Genomic DNA, 23,642 nt, shown 5'->3' with positions numbered 1-23,642 from the left:
TCCTTAGTGACACTGCTAGGGTTGCATCCTGAAATACTTGGTATCGCAATGCTGTGAGAATGGGCATATTAAAAGCGCCTGAAGATAAGATGAAAATCCTGTTTAAAAGATTATGTCTAGCATCTATTTTCTGCCAGCAGCTGGTCTGTCAGCACACTACAGGAAATTCTGCTCTACAGTTTCTCAGTGAATTTTTGTTCCATCAGATACACAGCAATCATTGTGTTATACATTGAATATATGACAAATACGGAACACATTGCAGGTTGTGTGCTTCTGCTCACTAATGCAAACTAACTACTGTAGTCTTCACTACTGGAACTAGTACATCAGGAGGAAGAATGTTTATGCAGTATATCAAAATACTTGTACTGCAGATGAGGGCAATCAGACCAAAAACTCCATTGGCCTTGCTGCACAGGAAAGAGAAAAATAAGGGGTGGGGGGGTGTAACTGCTTTGAATCGTTTGTAGCAAAATTTTTCCAAGTGCTCTGAAAAAGCACGAATTCTCTCCCTAGCATTCTGCTGCCTTTTCCTTCTTGGTGTAGCAATTCCTCACAGCCACAGCAGCAGGCACTATGCAGAACAGATGATTTCTGCCCCACGAGGACCGCACCGAAGGGTACTTGAACTGCCAAGTCTTGTTACATCTGCTGTGAGATTAGGGTCTTGAGCAGTTCCTAAAGCACATTTGATGCAGGTCAAGGGAGAAACAGACCTGCGGGGAGACTGCAAGCAGGGTTTGACAGCATTACTGTCAGGCACAGGGAAGCTCTGTCACAGGCAGAGTTCGTCTGCGTTACCACAGCATTTACTGGAGCCCGCCTGCCATGGAATACCAGGCACGCCTCGGTGCCAATGTGGCAACGCGGAGCCACAATACAGCTGTCTGCGAGGGTACACCAAATTAACCGAGCACTGCACGGCCCACTGCACCTCAGGTGCGTGAAAACGGAATGGAACCACGGGGACAGACATCGTGACTCCTAGGGAAGCCGTACGAGCTCCAGACAAGAGCTGCCCTGGTGCTCATGCGAACTTCGGGTTCGGGCAAAGCCCAGCACCGATAACTCTCCGCGCCCCGCTGCATCCATAGCCCGGTCCCGCAGCTGCCGGAGGTGGCAAGAGCAGCGAATACGGCGGCAGCAGCACACGGCGCTCCTCTTCCCCGGCCCTGGCCCACGGGCAGCAATGACAACCGCACCCCTACGTGAGGACAACCCATCGCCAACGCCGCGCACCGCCCCGGCCAACACCGGGGTCCTGCGACTGGCTTCTGCTGCGGGGCTGTTCGTCAGCTTGCCTGCTGACCGTTAGACATGCAGCTTCCCTTTGGGAAGCGGCCGGGCGGCGGGAGCGTTTCACTAAAGCTGCAGCTGAGGGCGAGCAGTTGGTTTTCTGCACTCAGCCCTAGTTCCCGCTCACCAGCCTGTCGCTTTTTCATCAGGCAGTGCTGGGGGCAGCAAAGGACGGTGGCCGAGAGCGGGGGAAGGGGCTAGTATGGCGGCGGCGGTGGCGGTCGGCCGGGCGTGCGCTTTTGGCGCCTTGCGAGCGGCGTGGCGAGGTGATGTTGAGCGCATGGTACCTGGGGCACCTCCTCGGGGAGGCGGTAATCGCTTGGAGGCTTGTCTCCAGTGGGAACGGCCTGGTACAGGTGGCCTCCGCGGGACCCAGGCCCTGTGTGGTTCCCCTCAGTCTGGGGTGGTGTGGTGTGTGTCCACATATGTGCACACATGTGTATGCGCCTAAGCCTGGAGGGTGGGTTTGTTGCGTCCCTGGAGGCTCAGGGGAGACCTTATCACTTACCACTCTCTATAACTTGAAAGGAGGTTGTAGTGAGGTGGGGGTCATTCTCTGCTCCCAAGTAACAAACGATAGGACAAGAGGTAACGACCTCAGACTGTGCCAGGGAGAAACGTCTTCTCTGAAAGGACAGTCGGGCATTGGAACAGGCTGGCCAGGGCAGTGGTGGAATCACTGTCCCAGTAAGTTTTCAGAAAACGTGTCGATGAGGCCCTCAGTGGTAAGGTTTAGTGGTGGTCTTGGCAGTCCCGGGGTGATGTTGGGCTTGATGATCCTAAAGGCCTTTTCCAACCTAGCTGATTCTGTGATCTGGAGCATGACCTGTTAAGGGCAACCCCCTGCGGCCTGCTGCCAGCTTGCACTGGTATGACCTCGGCAGCGCTGCTAGGGGATAGAAGGAAATCAGAGTGTGTGCTTCAGAGATCACTGTCATCCTGAGGTGTCTATACATATGCTTATTTGTGTTTTGTAAGCCCTGGTGATGGTTTCCCCTCTATTTTATTAATTCCAGCATGGAAGAAGTACTTTGCTGTTTGTTGGAGTCAGCTCCATCTGTGAGACTTTACAGTGGTTACTGTGGCACAGTATTAAATATCTAGTGATAAGAACAACACATAGAGAAGTGGGAGCTACTTGCTACGTGTGTGAATCAGAACACACCATAGTTTCATACATTCCCTTGTCAAGTCACTCCTGGGCCTGCAGGAGCTACAGGAATCCTCTTTTATATCTAAATAATGCTAATGGGAATTTCAAAACAAACTTTTTGCTCTTGCATGTTATTCTTCTCCAGGACAGGAAGCGTAATAAATACCTCATGAAATAAGTAGCTTTACACTTGCATTGTCATCAGTGGACAAGTTTGTTGTTGTCAGTACTTAGCAGTTACCATATTTTTTTTTCTTCACATGCAAGTAAACATGTACTTCAGATCATGAATGGGCGTTAGGCATGCAGATCTTGTTCATCGTTACAGGGTTTGGGGCAGGCCAGCTGTGCCTTTGGAAATCGCTGTCAGTCATCTGTTATCAGCTGTGCACCCTGCTAATAAATCTAGGTGAACCTGTCTCAGAATCCTTTATACAGCCTAGGTAGCTTGTGTGCACTTATGTTCTCTGCAAAAGTGATAATGAACTACATGAATGTGTTTTCCAGGGGAAGCTGGCAACTGAGGTGGGAAGAAAGGCCAGATTATATTGGTAAAAGTATATTCAAGCTTGGTATTTAGAACACCTGGGAGCTGAGCATATTTTTGGCTTTCAGCAGAGTATGTCCCTTTTTTCTCCCTCACCTTCAAAAGCAAAATAAAGTTCTTAGCTTTTTTGTAGCTTCTACAGTTTCCTGAAAACTTCCTTGCCTCCACTCCTAAAAAAAAAAAAAAATTAAAAAAAAAAACCCAAACCTAAGCAGTTAATGCATTTCTGGTCTCTTTCCTTTCTCAGGGTAATTGTTAATGAAGTGATGCCCATTCCATAGTCAAACTGCAGTTAAAGCCTTGGCATTCAAGGACTTTTGAAAGCAGGCAAGTGCTGTTTCCTTGGTGGAGGGAAACATCTTCCATGTCTAGTTACAGAGTATATCCTAAGAAAGAAATACTACTTCTTTCAAATAGACCAGGAAAAGTAAAAGGCTGCATCTGCTCCTAAATAATTTATTAAAATAATCTGTGACTTCAGGTGTGACCCTCTAACTCTTTCTGGTTTGATTACTTTGGTGTTCCATGCTTAGCCCAGGTAGAGAATGACCCTTTCCATATGCTGTGATTTTAAATTTGTGGGTTTTAGCTTGAGAAATTAAGTTCTTTACACCCAAAATTTTCCAAGGCAGCTGGAGGGTTTTTAAAAAGCAGTTTATGTTTTATAGTGGTTTTGTTAAGGGATTTTCTTTTTTTTTTTAGTGCTGAATGTATGAATGTATGTAAAACTTTGTATTTAGCCAGCACTTAACAAGTCAATGCAGGGTTTTAATTGTAATGTTTATAGCAGGAATGTAAGTGTCACTGAGAAGTTAATTTTATGTTAGTGCAGAGCATGGCTAAGAGAGACGTGTCTTTTGCTGGTGGCAAGACATCAGTCCAGCAGTCATGACCTGTCTTGCTATTATGTGTGATTCAGGTTTTAGATAAGAATCCCGTCATATGTTTGGAGGATGCATAGGGAATGGAGGATATGATGCATTAGCTGTACATACTTACATGTCAAAACACTGTTTTATTGAGATGTGACATTTCAGTGTTTACATTTCATACATTTATTCTTTGCTCTCCTTTCAAAGTATCTCTTCCCTTGGTAGCAGTGTGTGTACAGAAGTATGTGAGTATATTTTATTAAATACCAGTACTCAGTGTTTCAGACTTTGAGAATCATATAGATTTGGTTAGGTTAGGTTTTGGGTTGGGTTTTTTTTTCCCTGTCTTCCTCCTTCTTTTGTCCTGCTGCAATTCAGAGACCAAGTGTCTCATCTGGTGTTCAGAATATGGTCAACAAAACTCATAGGCTTTCCTAGACATGTAATTTTGATTGCCAGCCCGAAGCTGGTATTCTCTCACTGTGAGTCTTGTAAGTATAAATTGTTCTCACTTTAAAGAAGATTGAATCCTTAAAGAAAACAGGAGATTTGTCACTGGTTTCAGTTGAAGCCAGGATCACAGTATCACAGTATGCTAGAGATTGGAAGGGACCTCAAAAGATCATCTAGTCCAATCCCCCTGCCGGAGCAGGAACACCTAGATAATGTTACACAGGAATGTGTCCAGGTGGGTTTTGAAGGTCTCCAGGGAAGGAGACTCCACAACCTCCGTGGGCAGCCTGTTCCAGTGTTCCGTCACCCTCACTGAGAAGAAGTTTCTTCTCAAGTTTAAGTGGAACCTCTTGTGTTCCAGTTTGTACCCATTACCCCTTGTCCTATCATTGTTTGCCACTGAGTAGAGCCTGGCTCCATCCTCGTGACACTCCCCCTTTATATATTTATAGACACTAATAAGGTCACCCCTCAGTCTCCTCTTCTCCAAACTATAGAGACCCAGCTCCCTCAGTCTTTCCTCATAAGGGAGATGCTCCACTCCCTTAATCATCTTAGTTGCCCTGCGCTGGACTCTCTCTAGCAGCTCCCTGTCCTTCTTGAACTGAGGATCTCACAATGGTCTTTAGCAAGTTGTTATGAGTTGTAATAGTTGGATATTGTAGTACTTTTTAAAAATAACTTTGGATCACCAGACTTCTTGAGATCAACTGAAAGTCTTCTGACCTTTTTCTATCACACCAGTGATCATTTGGCTGTTTCTTTTTCTGACATTTGACTTTTTCCTTTTCTTCTGTTTGCTGGCCATAAAATAATAACCTAGCTCACGATGTGGTGAGCAGTAGATTTGTGTGACTCCTTATCAAGGAGTGTTGTGGATGCAAGATATCTGCATGGTTCTGAGGAAATCACCTGTACTGAAAGTAGTCAGAGACTGAGAAAATATAAAGGAGGACAGTATTGTACATATTTGATGACTTTTTACTCTTCCCAAGCCAGCTGCTTATAGTACTTACTGGAGACAGAATGTTGGGCTACTTAGGCTGCTAGCCTGAGCCACTGCATCTCTTCGTAAGCCTCCAGATTGTTTCTTTTCATCTTTCTCAAAAAGATGTTAAAACTAAGAATTACTATGCCTTTGTATTAAAAGAAGTTTGTTCAAAGAAATTATCAGGAGATATGTTTATTTATAGGCCAACAGGAAGTGTGTGAAGTGGGCAAAAGTGTGCCACCTAAAGTCACGTTTGAGGTATGACAAAATACGCAAGTGTGTGAGGAAGACAGGATTAGATTTTGCCAGTTATTTTGAAGCAGTTTCCAGCTGTAGGCAACTATAGGGTGCAACAGAAAATTATAAATACTGCCAAACAGTGTGAATTTGAATTTGTTGTAGATGCATGGAGTTCTTTTTTTAAAAAATAAGCTCTTTAATTGCACACCAGTCCAAGAAATAGATTACTACCTCATGTAATTTGGGGGAAGATTATTCTCAGATGGGCTGTTAATTTAGTCTTGTAGGTGAACAGTTTGTCATTAAATGTGTATTGAAAAAAAACCCCACAAAACAGCTCAATAATTGTGCGTGCTTATAGAGTTATTATTGTCTATGTAGTTTGTACTAGGAGTGACAACTAGTTCAGTAGCAGTTTGAACTGAAAGGAAGCGTTTGAGTAGTGACTGTAGCATATTGTTTGTATGCGTCTCATACTGTGACTCAGTGATATGTTCTGCATTCTCTGTGAATTTAACCAGATATTTAAGAACCTTCTATTCCCGTTTTTGCTTTTTTGTTTCTAGGCCACTTTTTATTTTGTGAAAATTGATAATTTTTCAAAAATTGTTCATGATGGTGTTTTACTGTCAACTTTAACTTTTTATAGTAGTAAATGATGATAAATTCACATTTTAAGATGACTTTGAATTTTTTTTAGATCTTCCTGCTACAGGAATTGATTTGCCTAGAAGGAGCTATTATCCTGACTTCAAAAAATGGTGGTTGTTTTATTGATACTGGATGGTAACAGAACATGATAAAAGTCATGCTTATTTTCTGCTTTTAAAAACCATCTGAAAAGATTTAATTTAAATGTACTTTGGGAAGAAGTAGGGTTTTTCTATTGTCATTTTCTGAATAGCATGTTGAAAACTTGATTTCAAGACAGTATAGCCCTTTTTAGTTTCTTGAATATGCACACTGAGGTTGCTGTCAACCCATTTCTCCAACCTGTCAAGGTCCATTTGTATAGCAGCATGACCCTCTGGTGCATCAGCCACTCCTCCCAGTTCTGTATAACCAGCAAACTTGCTGAGGGTGTGCTCTGCCCCATCATCCACATCATTAATGATGATATTGAGCAGGATTATTGGGCTGATTTCAGATTTGGTTTTCATAGCACGTACAGTATTTTGTAGTATATTTATCACTTTCAGTTGGGTACAGGATGTTATTGCACATTTTGCTGCAAGGACAATATTTCTACTTTTTGGGGGTGCATTCTCTATCACCAATATGTTAGAAGCCTTCTAGATTTCTTCTCTTTGTGACAATTTCCATTGCAATATTTCACCACCATAACCTCCTGCAACTTGCTTTGCACTTCAGGACAGACGGTTCAAGTTCGATTCCCTTTGGAAATTAAGCTGTATGAGTCGATACTGCTGATTTTTTCTTCTGGTGTGTATATTTGCACAAAATGCTGTTTTAAAGAAGAAAATGTCCCTTATATAAACACCTTTCTGTCTTTATTCTTAGGGTTTGCTTCTGTGCCGGTGAAAGGAAATTGTTGTTCATATTCTAGCCTGGCATGGGCTTTCCAGGCACGATGTTCCATCTCTGCCCCCTGGACTGTGACAGTAGAGCAACGCAGACAAAGCAGTTTCTTCAATACGTGTAAGTCTTGAGTTGGAGTAAAATTATTATCTGTAAAAAACAGAAGAAGAAAAGAAAATTTTGCTTTGGAGAGATACAGTCATGAAAATCTATGTATAGTAACTTTTTTTATCTATTCTAGCTACCTGTCTCCTAAGATTATAGTTGCAACTACACCTATTTGACAGAAGTGCATGCGCGAGGTCAGTTAATTATCTTTTAACAGCAAGCAAGGGTTTGTTTCACGTCACAGTGAATCAATCCATCTAATACCCATCATTGGGTTGAGGGGGGAAGTACCTTCCCCTCTGTTTCATACTCTTTTATTAAGAATAAATTGTGTGTTTATTTTCTAAATTAATTTTGAGGCACAGGCAGGACGTACCATTCCAGCTGTGCTGTCTCAAAAAAGAAATAACTAAAATGCAGTAATGTTTTAAACAAAAACCTGTTGACAGTGTCCTGCTAATTGTCTGGCCGGCTGCAGTTCTTTCTTCCACATGTACTTAACATAATTGAGAAATAGCTGTTTAAATTCACACTTGGGACTGTGAACTGAGATAGCTGAAGGGGCCATTCCACCTGTTTTGTGGCTCCTTATCCTATCCCAAAGGGGATAAGAAGGAATAGTAAGAACATAATCTCTGCAGGAGATAACTGCAGCAGTTCACAGTTCCTTGACTGTTTATAATCCATCAAATACAAGACTTCTGCAGAATCAGGCTGTCAGAACTGCTGGTGGTCTCTTCCTATTCCTGTCAACATCTAAGTGGCAGAATACTGTGTTTTCTACATTTTTAATGCAGAAAAATACAAGTTTTACTACATTTTCTAAAGAAATGGTTTAAACAGTCATGCTGGTTAGCTGTTCATCTTACTCAGTAAATTCTGATCACTGATTTCAGACAGCTGAGGGTAGGGAGGTCTTGAACTGCAAAAAGCTATGGTGTGTGAACTGGAGGTTCTGCATGGTAAAAGTTTTCTAAGGATGCTAACTGCAGAAAAATATCATGTAGAACTTTTTCTTAGGCACCCAACCAGTCACAAGAGATGAATATGTAAGAAGCTAAGCGCTGTTGTTATTTTGTTTATCTTAAATTTATAATTTAGCATTGCAAGTGATTGCAGTGTGATTACAGTTTGTAGGTTAGATCGTTTCCTTAGTTATGCCTGTGTTCATATTCATGAAGTCTAGATGAGCTCTGTTTTAGCAGAAAGTTTGCCAGCTGTCTTGTTAGATGACTTAATGAAAAATGTTTGTTAGACGACTGAATTAAAATGTTTGTTGTGATGGCACCTGCATTGTCTGAATCAACAAAATTTTGAACAAGTTATATTTAGGCAACCTACCTGTAACTATTGGCTTAATAAGACATAACAACTTGGAAGAATATAAGTGTGCCTCCTTTACGTATTCATCAGATTCAGAAGATTGAGGGTTTCTATTTGAAAGCACAGTCTAAGCACGTTTTCTCTTACAGAATTAAAAAAAAAAATCTTCAAAATTCAAATGGAGTAGATAGTAACAGTATAAATCATTCATATCCTCTAGCAGTGTAGTTGCTTCAGAAGTAGTAACATTAAAAATGCAGATATGACCATTTTATGTGAAACAATTTTCAAGTGAAATGTCAATCAAATGACAGGCTCTTTGTGACTGAGAAAGGTGACCATTCCTTTCTTTCTCATTAGTGAACGTTTATTTCTCTTCCATCATACCTATAAGAATATTAACATGCTCTTGTTAGTAGGCACATCTGTAGCTTCAACGTAACTATTAAAACAGTTTAACTCATTCAAATTGACAAAATTAATGTAAATAAGAGGAATGGCAACTACCCTCGGCACTCTGCGATCCTTACCTAGATAGTTGTCTCCTGCAACTCTGAGACAGAAATATACATGAGTTTATTCTTGTCCTATGACATATTTAAGTGAGTTTGTAATGAAATAATTTTAAATGATCTTGTTATCCCAGGCTTAACTTCCGTTCCTCCTTTTTGCTTTCCATTGTCCCCACTATGGGAAACAGGTTGGTTTCCATTTACTTAAGAATTTAGAGATGCTTATTTAGAGATGTGGAAGGGCCTGAGGTTTTTCAGCTCATGCTTTAAAAATATATAACTTCCTCTGAAAAATCTTGCCTCCTTTTTCAGTGTGTCTCAGTAGCCCTGGTATTTGCAGATAATGTCTTTATTGTGCCTGTTTCAGTCCAACTTTTGTCTGAGAGGATAGGGAGATCAGTTTTCCTTAACCGTCAGTACATTCCTGGGCTGTCATTTCTCAAAGAAGCGGAGGTACACACAGATGTATTTGCCTCCCAGCTATAAGAGTTATCTTTGATCCCAGTCATTCAAATCAGCTAGCATAATTTTCTCAATATCTGTTGTGTATCCAAGTGTATATGAAAATAATGAACTTTTATTTAATACTGTGACTATATAAAAATCATGCTTTCCAAATCAGAGTATCAATTCCATTAGCCTACCCTTGGGAACAAATGAAAAGACAAACTTAATTTCTCTGTTGCTAGGTGATACATCCTCTTAGTTAGAATACAGAGTAAGGAATAGGATGATTTTTTTCAGAGGTTATAGAACTAGATTGTAATGATCAAGGGAGAATCATTCAGGCCAACAATATAAAATCATACACACAGTAACATGTTTTGTCTCTAGAGGCTTTGCACACTGGAGGCAATTGTACTTGGTATAAATCTGTTCTTTCTTGGAAACATCAGCTCCTGAAAGCCCGCTCCTTTAAATTACATTTTACGTTAAATTTTTGTAGGGCTGTGTGAATTTTCTTTGTATTATATTGTTCATTTTTTTTCTGCTGTGCTTAATTTGATCACAGTGATTTTTATTTTTTTTATTCTTTAAGTGTGAACACTCCAGATAAGTAATTACCGAGTTACCACGTGTTACTGTCATTGGTATAATATGAAGAGTTCTGATGTTTCAGCATTAATATTATAAAGAGATCCAAATATACAACTGCCTTTTTTTTCTTTTTTTTTTTTTATTTTTACAAGGGTGGTGCCTGTGTGTCAAAGAATAGTTGGTTAATTGGAGGCAGAAAAAGGGGAGTGAATGTTAAATGCCTTACAGTTAGTTGTACTTAATGGGGAGGGCTATTTTATTGGGTTTTGCTATGTTTCTGTGCAGTGTGACTTTTGTGAAGGTGCTTGGCCTCTGGTTTTCATTTAGTTTTAGGGCAGTGATGTTTTGTTTACAAACCTCACCCAAATCTTTTCTTCGTATCCATCTGGTGACGCTAAGGCCGCTTTAGTAATTAAAGCAACCTTCAAAACATAGTGGCATTTACAACAGCATCTGTTAGCTAAGTTAAGGTCTTATTTTTTTAATAAGTTGCTATGAAGAAAACCCCCATAATTTCTCAGATGTTTGTCCAGATAATTTAGAGCAATTTTGGTTCCTTCTTTAAGACAACAAGTTTTTAGTCTGTCAACGACTAGGTTTGTAGATGGCTTTATTCAGCACTTGAATTGTGGCTAACTGGAAAATCTCATGTCTACAGCTTCCTGATGACATTGTGATAAAGTGTCAGTTTTGAAAAATGTGAAATTCTAATTCCAAGTACACTGCGAAAGCGTGCTTAGGGTTTGCAGTTAAGTGGAGAAATTCACTATGTCTGTGGAGCAGTATGGATGCATCTTTCAGAATAATATTTTCTAGCTCCAGAGGTTTTGTTGTACTACCATAATATGTAATACAGACATCTCTTGGCGACGAATGTGCAGACACACCTAAACTAATTTTTTAATGCAATCCAGATAATGAGAACTTTAACATTTTTAAATTATATTCTTCAACTTCTGTGATTAAGAAGGTAGCCCCTAAAGCTTCAGCCTTTTATTAGCAAAATTAAACAGAAGCCAGAAAATTTGTTCCTAGATTAGGGTTTTTTTCTGTTTTAGTCCTGTGGCAATTCGGTTAGCAGTGAGAAGTAGAAATGAGCTTAAGTTTTCAGCAGATACATTACAGATATGTGCAGTTCTAATTTTTAGTCTGTGAAGATTACCTAAAACCATCTTAAATCTGTCCCATGATTCTAATCTTTTACATGGCCTAATGTTCCTCTTTGTTGTATTGCAGTAGTCCTTGTCTTTCTTGGAACATTTTCAATGTCCATATTCTTGCAGTGCATAAGATACCACCTGCTATCCAAATTAATTTTGAGTTATTCAGTAGAAGGCTGTCTAGACTGAATGCTTAATATTCTTCACTATTTCTAGGTTTGTATAAAGGCCCTGTAGAACTAACAGATAATATCTGCAGAAGATGACATCTTAAGAGGCTGGAGGCAGAGTTATAAAGAAGAACACGTGCTGTGTTAAAGTAGCCGCCCATCACTTGCAGGGGTGGGAGGAATTTTTTCTTTTCATTATCTTTCAGCAGAACTTGTATCAGATGTACATCATACACGTCCATTTAGAATGTAAGAGGTGCCTTGCAGTAGAACAAACCAATGTTTTGAGTGTGTCACTGAGGAAATTCAAGAGTAATCCAGCATTATGTATCATTTCTTACGGACCTACACTTTTCTGCTTGCAGATTGAGGTTGGACACGCAGTCAAGAAACTATGATGTCACATGATGGCAGCCAGTTGCAGTTTGGTGATAAAGGAAGTAGCAAGGGCAGTTCTTGTTCAGGATGAGCACACTGATTTTGACAAAACTACTTTTGAATCTTTTGGGGATATTATGTAGGCTGATGTGATTTAAACACTGGTTCCCAAAAAGATTTTAATTGTAAATTTTGATTTCCCATAATGGATATATACATCACCTGCAATGATGGTGGTAGAATGATTAATTTTCTGAGATCAGCAGCATGCAGTTTTAACAAAATACAGCATTTTAAATTTTACAGTGATACAGCACCTTGGCATGTGACTGAGGATTCCTTTCATGGTGTACTTCACCAGAACTGGCAGGTTTATGCATCAGTCAGTTCTACTGAAAGGTAGAACTGGATGTGTAGCTTTACCAGAGGTTTGTAAGTTTTGATAATATTTCTGAACAGCATTTTAGTCATTGCTGTATTCCATTTTTCAAATTGAGGAAGCACCTGACCATAGTTCTTTTTGGCCTTGATAATTAGTTTTGGTTAAATTGATGAAAGAGTGCTAAAATATTGTTGTGATCTGTTGTCAAAAATAACAGAAGTATAGGGTAAAAGCCATCAAGGGTTTTAAGAAAAATTAGCTACTATTGGGCTTTGTAGGTTTCTGAAGAAAGCTGTCATTTTACAAGAAAAGCCTAATGTTTAAAACTCCTGTAGACTATTTCAGTTAGCTCTGATGAGACAGGGTTGCAGTTGTCTCTTTTTAAGAGATCATAAAATCCAATGTAATTGGAATAATCCAGCTCTGCCTGTTCCTCTGTGATGAAGCTGCTTAATAAATTAGTTTCATCATATCAGCACCATGATAAAAACTCCTGTTTGATGGGATATCAGTTTATTGGCAGTGAAGTTGTCACTAAGAACTTGTTTAATTTAAAAGTGAGTGGGTTACTCTGTTCACTTTAATTCCAATAGTAGATAATAGCGACATAGTAAAAGTTTTATGAAGATTAACTTCATTATCTTTCTGGACTCTCAGCACATCCTGCTTTAGAAGCATGACTTAATATTAATTGTTCATGAACGCTGTCAGAATGACCTTTCTCTTGAGGCTTTGCCTGCTCAGAACAAATACTGAAATGCAGTTCTTAGTAGTGAAGAATTTGTTTCTAAGCTGTCTGGGACATGAACAGACTTTTCACTGTCTACTGTACAGTTGCATAGTTCTTAACAGAGATGGACATCCTTAAAATGTTAGCCATAATGGTAGACTTTTGAAAGTACAACTGTGGCAGAGAATAAGAACGGGTATGGGTTTGTTTTTAACATCTTGCAGTGATGTCTTGTTTTACAGTGAACCTCGAAGGCAGAGTTGTACAAATTAAGTAATATATTGTTTTCCCTGTTCTCATCCAATTTCAGCTATACCTAGAGAACAGCTCTTAGGGCAGGCCCATCATTTGCTTTCCATACCTGTTTAATGCTTGGCCTATTCTTTTCAGTCCTCAGTGATCCCAGTTGTGGTAAGGTGATAGAAATGTGTGTGTTCTCTAAGAACTTACAGAATCCATACTGTTCTTTCAGAAATGTGTTTCAAAATCGACAGATACTGAGTATGAAAATTATACCTTAGAGTGATGTCTTAGAGCAGTAAAGTAAAAATGAACTTCTAGAGTGTGAGAAAAACCTCACCTCGTCAGACCAAATGCACATTTAACTGAGCATCCTGTCTCCAACAGCAGTTCATGCTATTGGAAGAAACTAAGAATTGGATGAGCATGTAGGGATGCTTCCTTAGGAAAACCTCACAACCTTCAGTGATTTGCAAATGGATTTTCTTTTTTTTTTTCATTTATTTCACTTCTAGGTGGCTTGAAATTGGCTGCTTTTGAGCCCATGTAAATGTTCTGACTAGAGCATCTTCTCTTTCCTATGGATGGGTAAGCATGTGTTCTTCAGGGAAGACAAGGTCAATGAAATGCCCTCTGCACCTGAGTATAGTGAGGCTTCTGCAGTTTGGTTCCTAGAGGAGTTGATTTTTAAGCCTTTAACCTCCTTCTGAGAAAAAATGTCTCCTTGTGGTCATTAAGCAGCTGAATCTAGACTGCGTAATTTATCATGCAATTTGTAATAGATTATGTAAGCAGCAGATTTCCTTTGCAGATGCTCTTCTACGTTTCTTGTGTGTGAAGTATTTTTTCCAAATCTTTTTTTTTTGTTCGGAGATGGCAAACCCACTGTCTGAAGAAGGCAAGGGGTTGAAATGCCATACCTTTTTAGAATTTGTCTGCTAATAAAAGTGTGTATTCCAGGCTGAAACCTGAAAGAGAATGTTAGTGATTGAAAAGACCTCAGTGAGTTCCTTGAGGTAATACAGATGTGTAGATGCAACAGCACTAGTGGGCAAAAGCACTTTGAAAGATGCATGTTTATTGTAACGTGTTCATTAGTCTTTTTATTATATAATTAATATTAATGTCTTTGGATTTCCACTGCTCTGATGCTACAAGACCATTTGTCATTAAAAAGCTTAAGGAAAAATTGCTTGTAAGTAGAAGTGAGCCTACTTATAAAATTGATTATTTCTTCTGCTTTTATTCCCTATAGTTTTCCAATTTACTGCTACTTATCTTTCTCTGTAGTTCATATTCTAAGCAAGCTGGGAACTCATCTTGCAGAAGGCAAAGAAATCTGCTGTTAATCTTTGTTTATCATGATCTAGGATACGGTTTTCTGGTACAGTTTAAAGCGAGTCTTTTCAGTAATAGTTGTGAGTTACTGAGGTGTGATCTAACACTCATCTTTCTCTGAAGTGTGCCCTGGGACTCTCAGGTTCCTGAAATTCAGGGACAGTCTAAAAAGACATGAAATCAAATCCTTTTCAGAATATTACAAACATCTTTTATGTGGGTTAAGAAGAATGGAATGGTGTCATGCAGACTTACTATTCGCAGTTGTTAGCAATCAGCTTGCATAAAGAATGCTCTCAGCAAAATTAAATAGTGGATCTTTTTCTAACTTATAAAATAAAATTTTATATATGACACATTTTTTTGTATTTCTTTTTTCAGTTAGTAGCTATGGACCTTTTGGTAACTGAGTAGAAATGTGGGGGCTTTTATGACAGGGTCTATTTTAGTTCTGTAGGAATGCATGCAAAAATCAAAGTTTAAAAAGGCAAAATAAAGGCCATAAATCACTAAGAGATTGCATACCTTCAGAGCATTTCTGAGCATTTACAAATGCAGAAAGGAGTACAGCAATCCCCAATTCTGTTTTGGGTTTTATCCACTACAGTTCATTTCTCCTGCCTATGTATGTGCTCTTGAATCGTTTTCGCGCTTTGCTGCCAAGTCAGATTGATCTTTCTTATGGTCAGGGTTTTTTTTGTTGTTGCTGTGTTGTCTGTCTATTGTAAGCAGTATCCCCACCATTGTAATCTTCTTGACTGCACCCTATCCTTTCCATATTCTGTTCTTGTCACTTTGTCTTGGAATCAGTGTGATATCTGCCATCTTACAAAGAACTCTCGGCTCTGCAGCCTGCAGGCTCCTGATGTTTCATTAAATGCAGCTGCTTTCCAAGCACATGATGGTATTATTATAGACTGATTAGATGAACTGCACTTTGCTACCGAATGTGATGTTTTCATCTGGTCTTAATTTTGTCAGAAGTTGTGCAATGCTTGAGGCCAAAACTTGACTCAAGTCTGACCTCATCTCGCGGGATCTGTTGGCATTGACTGATCTCCTTTGGTAGAAAACAATCTCCTTTTGCTTCTTTCCTCTATTGGGATTAAGTGATCTTATCATACAGATATTTAGAATACAGCTCAAAGTGCTGGAGTTTTTTTGAGTGTATAACCAGCTCAAGAGCTCTCTGTTCATGTGTCTCAACTGCTTGTTGCTGCCCCTGTGCAGCCTCCTTTGTAGCTGTTACAGCTCTTCATGAGGCCACATGAACTGCAGCAGATTGGGGAACTGTTCCAGTTTAAAAATAACCTGGCAAAGAAAATGTAAATACCTGTATTATAATTCCAAGTTTCCAGGCTAGCAGGATTATCATGAAGAAAAATAAATTGCTAGTTACACAGTGTTTTCTGAATAAGCTAAGAAGCTTAACATGATAGATCATTAAACTTCCAGCTCATGCAAGAATCCTGTAGTCCACTTTAGACCATCAAAAGCTGCATCATGCATTACCTACTTACCACCGGTCTTTTTTTGACTCAGCTTTAATGCAGTGTCATCTTAGGGTAATATCACTAGCTGTAGACAGCCTAGTACCTATCACCATTTGACCTTTATTGAAAGTAACATGTTGAGTCAGCAGTTAGGTTTTTCTGTTTGGTGAGTTCTGTGCAGCAGAAGATTTTTTTAATTACTATTATTTATTTAGCACACAGATACATGCATCAGTTTGTAATCAGCTGGAAACTTTTTTTAGTGGCTGACAGTTTAGATGCTGTTTTCAAGCCATTTGATACATTTACTGTTGATGGGATTTTTTTAACCATAAACCTACGTATGTTAGGGCTCACTTGAATGCCTAGAAAAGATAAAAATTTCTTTTCTGAAGGGACTAAAGCCTACCCAGGAGCAAATACAATTCTTGCCTCACAGCACATGGGAGCTGTGATAAACGCTGTTATCCATGGGCATTTCTGCTTGTCTATATTACGCTTTCTCCACTTGTCTGTAATACAGCTGAAATCTGTATTATACGTTTATTATATATTATGTTATTTGTGTATGTAGTACTTTCTAGGCTATTCTGCTGTTGTCCATCTTGAGGGAATGCTGGTTTGTAGCTTTCTGGCCTTGTGTTGTGTGTCCTTCCTTGTGCACTTGCTTTCCTAACGTACTGAGCTTTGGTTATTTGATTCAGGATTGAACTTCTCAAAAAAGAATCACAGTTAGAACCATAGAATAGCTTGGGTTGGAAGGGACCTTCAGAGCTCATCTAATCCAACCCCCTTGCAATCAACAGGGACATTTTCATCTAGATCAGGTTGCCCAGAACCACATCAGCCTGGCCTTAAAGTCTCCAGGGATAGCACATATACCACACAGTTCTGTATCCCACTTTGAAAAGGATTTTTGGCTGAAAAGATGGGTGTCATATCTTTGTATCTTAATACAAACTTACTCAATAAAAAAATAAACTTGGGCATTTAGTGATACCTCTGGAAATCTTGGGTAGCTCATGGCCCTCCCCATGTTGTCAGCGTAGCAGAGCTTCCCCAGTTCCAATGCATTTGCCAATCTGTGATCAGGACTCTTTATGTGCATTAATCTAGCAAGCATGAAATGCTGATGGGAAACTGTAGCTATTTGAGCATAGTTATTTTAATTCCCTTGGTTAAAAGCATTTACTGATTTTTATTTTTTTTTTTTTGTCCTATTTCAAATAAACAAAACCAGTTTCTAATTAGAGAAGACGAGATTTAAACTGCCATAGTAATGTTGCCCCTGGGTGAAACACAGAAGCAGATTTATGTTGTTGGTTAACTTCTTGTGTTTTGTGGCTTTTTAAAGCAGGCTAATCCTTGGATAATTTTAGGAGTGATTCAAGTTGGCTGTCATTGATATTTGTCCTTGGATAAGTGCTTACAGGTGTTGTTGCAGAGTTCTAATGAATTATTTTCTTTTAATGACTTGGGAATTAATAACCTTACTGATTACTGGTTAGGAATGTTTGCCTTCAAAGGATTTTCAAAATCGATTTAAAAACCCATGCACCTGCCTGTGTGCCTACCCGATCTCAGTCATGAGTAGAGGCACATCTCTGCACCAGATGTGTATACATAGAGAATCACTTAACAAGGCAGTAATCCTGCAGCATAAATCCCAGTGAAGGTCAAACAAGGGTTAACCTTTCAGGTTTGGGTTTTTTTTTTTATGTTCAGCTTCAGTTTCCTATATAAGCTATACTTGTACAATGCTTATGAAAGCTTTTTTTATTTCAGTGACAGCTGATGAGCTGTGGAAAGGAGTTTTGGCAGAGACTGGTGTGGGAGTAAGGAAAGGAAGAGGAAAGAGAAGGAAGAAAAAGCTAAGGAAGAATCTGAATAAAGGCCAGGCGATTGGTGAAGGTAGATTCATAAATAAGGGGTTGAAGACATGTCTTGACCTTTTCATGTATAATGTTTCTTGATTTAATAAATTGACAAATTGCTGTTAATTTCTTTGGTGTCAGAACTGCTTGATATATTTTTGTCTTTTTAAAAAAAATCCTGATTGTTTAATGTGTCCTTGGTTTTGAAATACAAATTCTGTATCATAAAACACACTTGAAATATGCGAGAACCTTCCGTTTTTATCGCATTTTTCCAGTGTGCAGCATTTCACTCTTAATCTGGCATAAACCATATTTTTTCTGTTATTTTTAAGGACGGGCTGGATTCCTCTGGCCTGGTCTTAACGCTCCTGTGATACAAGGTGGGAAAGTCCAGGCAATTAGCCAAAGAAAAAAAGAAGAACGAGAGAGAATTCAGTCTGAACTTATTCAGCAGAGGGATACGTATGAGAAGAGAAGAAAAATGAAAATTAAGAGGCAGGGAGGTTGGAGTGGAAAGTGTTGGGGAGGTGTCATCCTGGATCCTCCTGACCCAGGTCCTAATGGAGGTAAGAAAACTGATTATCTGTCTTAGTCTTACTTTTGTCTTTCTGATAAGGGGCTTGGAACAAGTGAGATCAAGGCTTTTTCTACAAATGAAAATTGATTTTGTACTTCTCTTTTACATGCCCATTCATGAAGCAAGGCAGCTAAATCAAAGAACAAGTGTTAACACAAGTGAAACTTGCTAAATCACAGCTAATATAGCTGTTAGACTGTATATTATAGACTGTAGGATGTTATATTATATTGCATTACGGTGTAACGTACCATGCTGTAGACTGTTACAGGAGTCTTGAAGCATGGAAATAGTTTTCTGTTTTCAACAATTGGAGTATGAAATACAGCCATGTTTTGGGTTGTTTGTGGTTTTTTTTGTAGCTTCTTAAAGGATCCTGTGGGATTAATCAGGCTTTTTGTCTTAGTTCAGATAATGAAATGTGGTTAAAGATGATGTAGTTTGAATGTAGCTAGTAGAATATATTTATTTGCTGCTGGTTAAATACAGTGAAACTAGAAGTCCTATATTTAGAGTGCTGACCTTAACATTTTTTTACAGTGCTCTGATTCAAACCACTAGAAATTCTGTAGTAGCTTTGTTTAACATTTAGAAACCTAATCCTTTTCAACTGATTAAATATGGAAATGAGTTGTTACTCAGCTGAGTTTTTCTTGTAATGCAGTTAATGATGCTTAAACTATTTAAACATTTTAAGTGTTTATTGTTGTCTTTCATTAGGCTTTTCTAGTAAGATGACCTAAGACAGTTGATTTTTACTTTTTTTTCCTAGCGCTGTTGTTTCAGGGTTGTTGCAGTCATTGTAAGTGTTAAGCTTGTTAATATTTTTGGAGCTATTTTTGCCCAGGAATATGTTCTCCCAGTGTAAGCTTGGATCTTGGAACATATGTTGCAACAAGTCAACATAAATGGGAAATTACGTGCATATAATCAGAATTATATTGTTGTCTCACCTTGCAGTCACCTTTGCGCCTCAGTCTTCCTGATGCTTTGTGTTGTTTCTTTTCTGTCTGTGAATATTACCTGGTTACATTCTATTGGACATTAACCAAAAATTCAACCATGCTTTGAGCTGAGCCATAAGGTAGTGACAGCATTGTCCTTCCAGGGTGATCTATTGCCTTTGTCCATGTAGATTGACGTTTTTCTGGCTTTATGCTTTACAAGCTAATGCCATTATTATTATCTACTACTTCTTTGTTCCCTTCTCAGGTTTTCCATTCCTGTAGCTGGTACAGATGTTTCTGTGGCTTGTGTCACTGTAGCGTCTGAGATACATGGTTTCCCTCAGATTTACCTTGTGCATTTAAGGAGAGTATGCCTGCCAATCTGTTCAAATATTTTTTTGATTGTCTTCAGTTTTAAGAGCAGTTAATTCTATTTTAATATCAGCATAATGCTTTAGTATACAAATGAAAGATTTCCTATAATTACTTCCCCGTGTTTCATTTTATTACCTTGACAGCAAATATTCCACGGAAGGCAGTGACGTAACAGTGGACTTGGCAACCGTCACAGAATCTTACAACTGAAAAATAGATGATTTGAGAAATTAATGAATTGTTCCAAATTCCCCATAATTCAGTGGTGGAATATATAGAAAGTTGAGAAAACTTCATATTTCTAGTTTCATACTTTGAACACAAGACTGTGTTGTTTTAAAATTTAAATCTATTTTCAAGTAGTTTATTCCACTAAAAGAAGTGGCAGCTGTTGCAAACAACATTTATGCACATAGGAATTTTATCTTCCGGTGTTTTTATTGATTTTGCTTTTGGCTGATACTGTTGGTGTTGATTACTTGCATTAAAGTTGGCTGTGTGGAGGCTGTAGTAAAGTTGTGCCAAAAAGAGGAAAGGGTAGTACAGTCAAAATAGGCAAATCAAGCTGTCAATTTATATTATAAATTTGCTTGGGAAAAAACAGTTTCTGATCAGTATGCACTGATTTCCTTTTAATCTGCTACAAATTTTGAGGATTTTCTGCTCCCCATAGTTCTTTCTGCATCCTTTTATTCAGATAATTAATGATTTTGCAGGGGATCTGGGACATTGACACTGGGAAGGTGTTAGGAGGAATAAAACAAATGAATCCTTTTGAGCTAAGACTATGGCATGGATTCCCTGTTGTCTAAGTAAGAATGAGTTCCGAGATTCTGCAGTTCAGCCCTTCCTAGTATTCTGATACTAGAATCTCTAGTAACAATTGGAGGTTGAGCATAAGCTGCAGCTTCCCTTCAGCAGCATTCATATTTTCCAGTGAAAATGGGTCCAAGAAGCTTGTAGAAACCTCAGTGTTGTTAGCCTTCAACATCTGACAAATTTGGTTGAAATTGACCAGTATATTAAAAAGAAAGAGATAATTGGGGACATACTGTGATTATATACACTTCATTCTTTCAGAGGGATCTTCCTCCACTGCACCTCTAATTATTGTGCTAGCTAGGAGCAGAGAAGGAACAGTATTGTTCCACTGGAAATAAAATCAATTTTCTTTCAAGTTTACAGTATGTCTTTGCAACTGAAGAGGCTTCAGAGAGGAAACAGGGTACCTGCTGATATTCGTATACTGTGAGCTAGAGCTCTGCTTCTTGTAGATTAACAGATCTCTAGATTATGCAGGAATGATTGTGTTTATAATTGTCTTGGAGGTTATGCGTAAATAATAAAGCAATGTTGGTGAAGGAGTGAGTCCCCAGTTCTTCATCGTTCTTCACCATTTTACTGTTTTCAGCTTTAATCCAAAATCTCACTGTAGCTACACCAAATAAAATAAGTATTAACTGCTTTCATTAACGCTAGTCTCCTATGTTCCACTGACATGCTCTTGTTCATGAGATAAATTGGAAAAGCAGGAGGTTGGAAGGGTCTCTGATCTGTTCTGGTTCTTATACCAAGATGTTGCATTTTACTTTGTTGCTTTCAAAGTCACTAATTTTTCCCACAGCCAAGCTGATAATAGGATACTCCTTTTGGAAAATGCATCTGTGTTAAAATACAGATCAAATATAAGTATGCTCTCAATTGCATGAAAGGAAACAAATATAGTTGCAATTTATATTCAGGTGTTTGTGTGGTCATCGGGTTTTGAAACAGAAACTCAGAGAAAATAGGATCTTTTTGGCACTATCTGTGATATGCAGCCTTTCTGCCTGCTTCTCTAAAATGGAGTTTGAGAAATGCTGATGGAACTGCTGAAAGCCAAGCCCAAGGGATTTGCTTGCTGACAATTCTTACAGTATGTGTCAGGGTGAAGGCCTATGGAGAGGATCTGAGTGGACCACAGTTTGCGCGGTTTTGTGCTCTCCTGTTTGACTTACTGCCTTTGAAGACAGTACATGTCATGCCCAGAGCTCTCCAGTATTCTTACTCTTCTCCCATTCTTCTCCCTTGTTGCAAGGTTGTAGGACATTTCAAAAACATCTTATTTTGAAGTTTCTTCTTCTGACAGAGCAGAAGCTTAGTAACTTTTAGTGCAGTGGAAAGGATATGTTTACCACTTAGGGCTGAATATATAATGTACACCTGAACTCTGTGTCTGGTGTTTCATTAGCACTGTGATGAAAAGACTTGAACATAGATGTGACATAAAAGTGATCTTTATTTTACAGTACAAAATGCCTTAACTATTACTAGACAAAATAAATGGTGCTGTAATTATCTTTGATTGCAAAGACATTTTTTTCATGCAGATTTTGAAATTGAAGGGGGGTGGGGGGCAGGAAAGTCTGGCTATGTGATACGTGATTATTTGAAGTGGCTGTATATTGTTTTGTGTTATTCTCCCCTTCTTGGTACTTAACAGAAATATGTATTAAGAAATACTTGCAATTTCTTTGTATCTTGCTGATACAAGTTTCAGAATATTCTGAATAATATTGGATAATACTTAGGTCATTATGGAAGTGACTAATTTGGTGATTTACTTTTTTCTTTTTAACCATTTACAGCCTTTGCGCAGTGGGTATGAAATTTGGGGTTCATTTGCAGTTTTAGAGCAGTATTTAGGGAAGGAAAGCAGTTTACTCTGCCAGCCAGTGAAAACCCAAGACATTGTTTTCATAACATATTGTGGATGGTTATTTTTCAAGGCATTTCTGCAGCTGTTAAGAATGAGGAAGAATATTGGATATAATATAAAAAAAATGCTTCAGTGTAAGTGGTGAGTTGCAGTGATTTCCAAAAGAAGGATGTATAGCTTAGCTTCTGATCAAAATACTCAACAGATCCTGGGGATGTCTCAGTTTTTCTGTCAACTTTGCTTTCTTTGTGATGTTCAGAGCAAGCAGTTAAATTTGTATGTCTTGCTGTACCATTTAAAAAGTGATTATTTTTCTTCCTGTGTGCTTCTCTGGTTATTTAGATTGGACAGTCCTTGGAGAGTGTTTCCATCTTAATTCTCTGCATGTATGGTACTTAAAAACATCAGATACTGATTGCAGTTGGAGGTTGGGGTCCCTAATGAAGCACAATGAATGCATTTAGCAGTTGTTATCTCTGAATTATAACAAGCTGTATTGTAATAACAAGCAGTATTAAACTTCTGAGAAGTTACCATTTAACTGATTTTTCTTAACTAGTTTTCTTCACATAAGTGGATTTTACTGAAGGAATTAATAAAACCCAAACCTGTGCTTTGTAAATATGAGCTATATGCTGTTTTTCAGTGGCCTTATTCTAAAAGATTGAATGATTGAGTGAATGGTGTCAAGTAAAAAAATGTATTTGAGGTCTTTTTAAAAAGAAGCAACTACTAAAGCTCACTTTAGATACATTTGTTCAAATTATTCTTACCTTTTCTACTTACTGCTGAGATTAATTTATAAATTACAGTTACATAAAAATTGTGTCCTTTTTAAATTATACCACCTGCAGAGAGCTGTGCTGTTAGATAAGTAATACAAGGAAATGTAATGCCCTATTTTCCTTCCAACAGAAACTTATGAAGATTTTGAAACAAGAGTCATTGAGGTAAGCATTACAAATCTTTTTAAGGACTTCAGATAATTGTCACTATTTTATATTGAGCTTGCAGTTATTTAAGTAGCCTTTGCCAAGTTGATCTTACAGCAATAGGAATTAGTCTGGTATTTTGTATCAACGGTCATTTATTTCTTTGGGGCCTTATCTTCTCTGTTGAGCAAATGATATATAGTTAAAAGGTAGTTTTGAGTATCTCTGAAATGGCAAATGCCTGCAAATAAAGCTTTAATAGTTCACAAA

General features: G+C 38.5%; 1 protein-coding gene and 1 long non-coding RNA gene across 3 annotated transcripts in view; both read left to right on the top strand.

Annotated features, from left to right (window-relative positions):
• Positions 1-1,433: 1,433 nt before the first annotated feature.
• The window catches only part of MRPS5 (mitochondrial ribosomal protein S5), a 43,024-nt gene continuing 20,815 nt past the window's right edge, over positions 1,434-23,642 (top strand). For both annotated transcript variants that reach the window (XM_062614342.1, XM_062614341.1), the window contains exons 1-5: positions 1,434-1,565; positions 7,077-7,214; positions 17,752-17,877; positions 18,176-18,409; positions 23,356-23,390. In XM_062614342.1, coding sequence (XP_062470326.1) covers positions 1,502-1,565; positions 7,077-7,214; positions 17,752-17,877; positions 18,176-18,409; positions 23,356-23,390 — 597 coding nt within the window. In that variant the 5' untranslated portion in view covers positions 1,434-1,501. The remainder of the gene's footprint in view (positions 1,566-7,076; positions 7,215-17,751; positions 17,878-18,175; positions 18,410-23,355; positions 23,391-23,642) is intronic.
• On the top strand, positions 1,917-4,431 carry LOC134161455 (uncharacterized). The gene is made up of 3 exons (XR_009963982.1): positions 1,917-2,272; positions 2,960-3,638; positions 3,755-4,431. It is a non-coding gene; the product is annotated as an uncharacterized LOC134161455 (long non-coding RNA).

Source organism: Pezoporus occidentalis, unplaced genomic scaffold, assembly GCF_034315485.1.
Source record: "Pezoporus occidentalis ecotype Australia unplaced genomic scaffold, CSIRO_AGI_Poc_V1 ctg175, whole genome shotgun sequence".
Lineage (NCBI taxonomy): Eukaryota > Metazoa > Chordata > Aves > Psittaciformes > Psittacidae > Pezoporus > Pezoporus occidentalis.
Note: the sequence above shows the minus strand (reverse complement) of the source record. Positions and strands in the feature narration are given on the sequence as shown.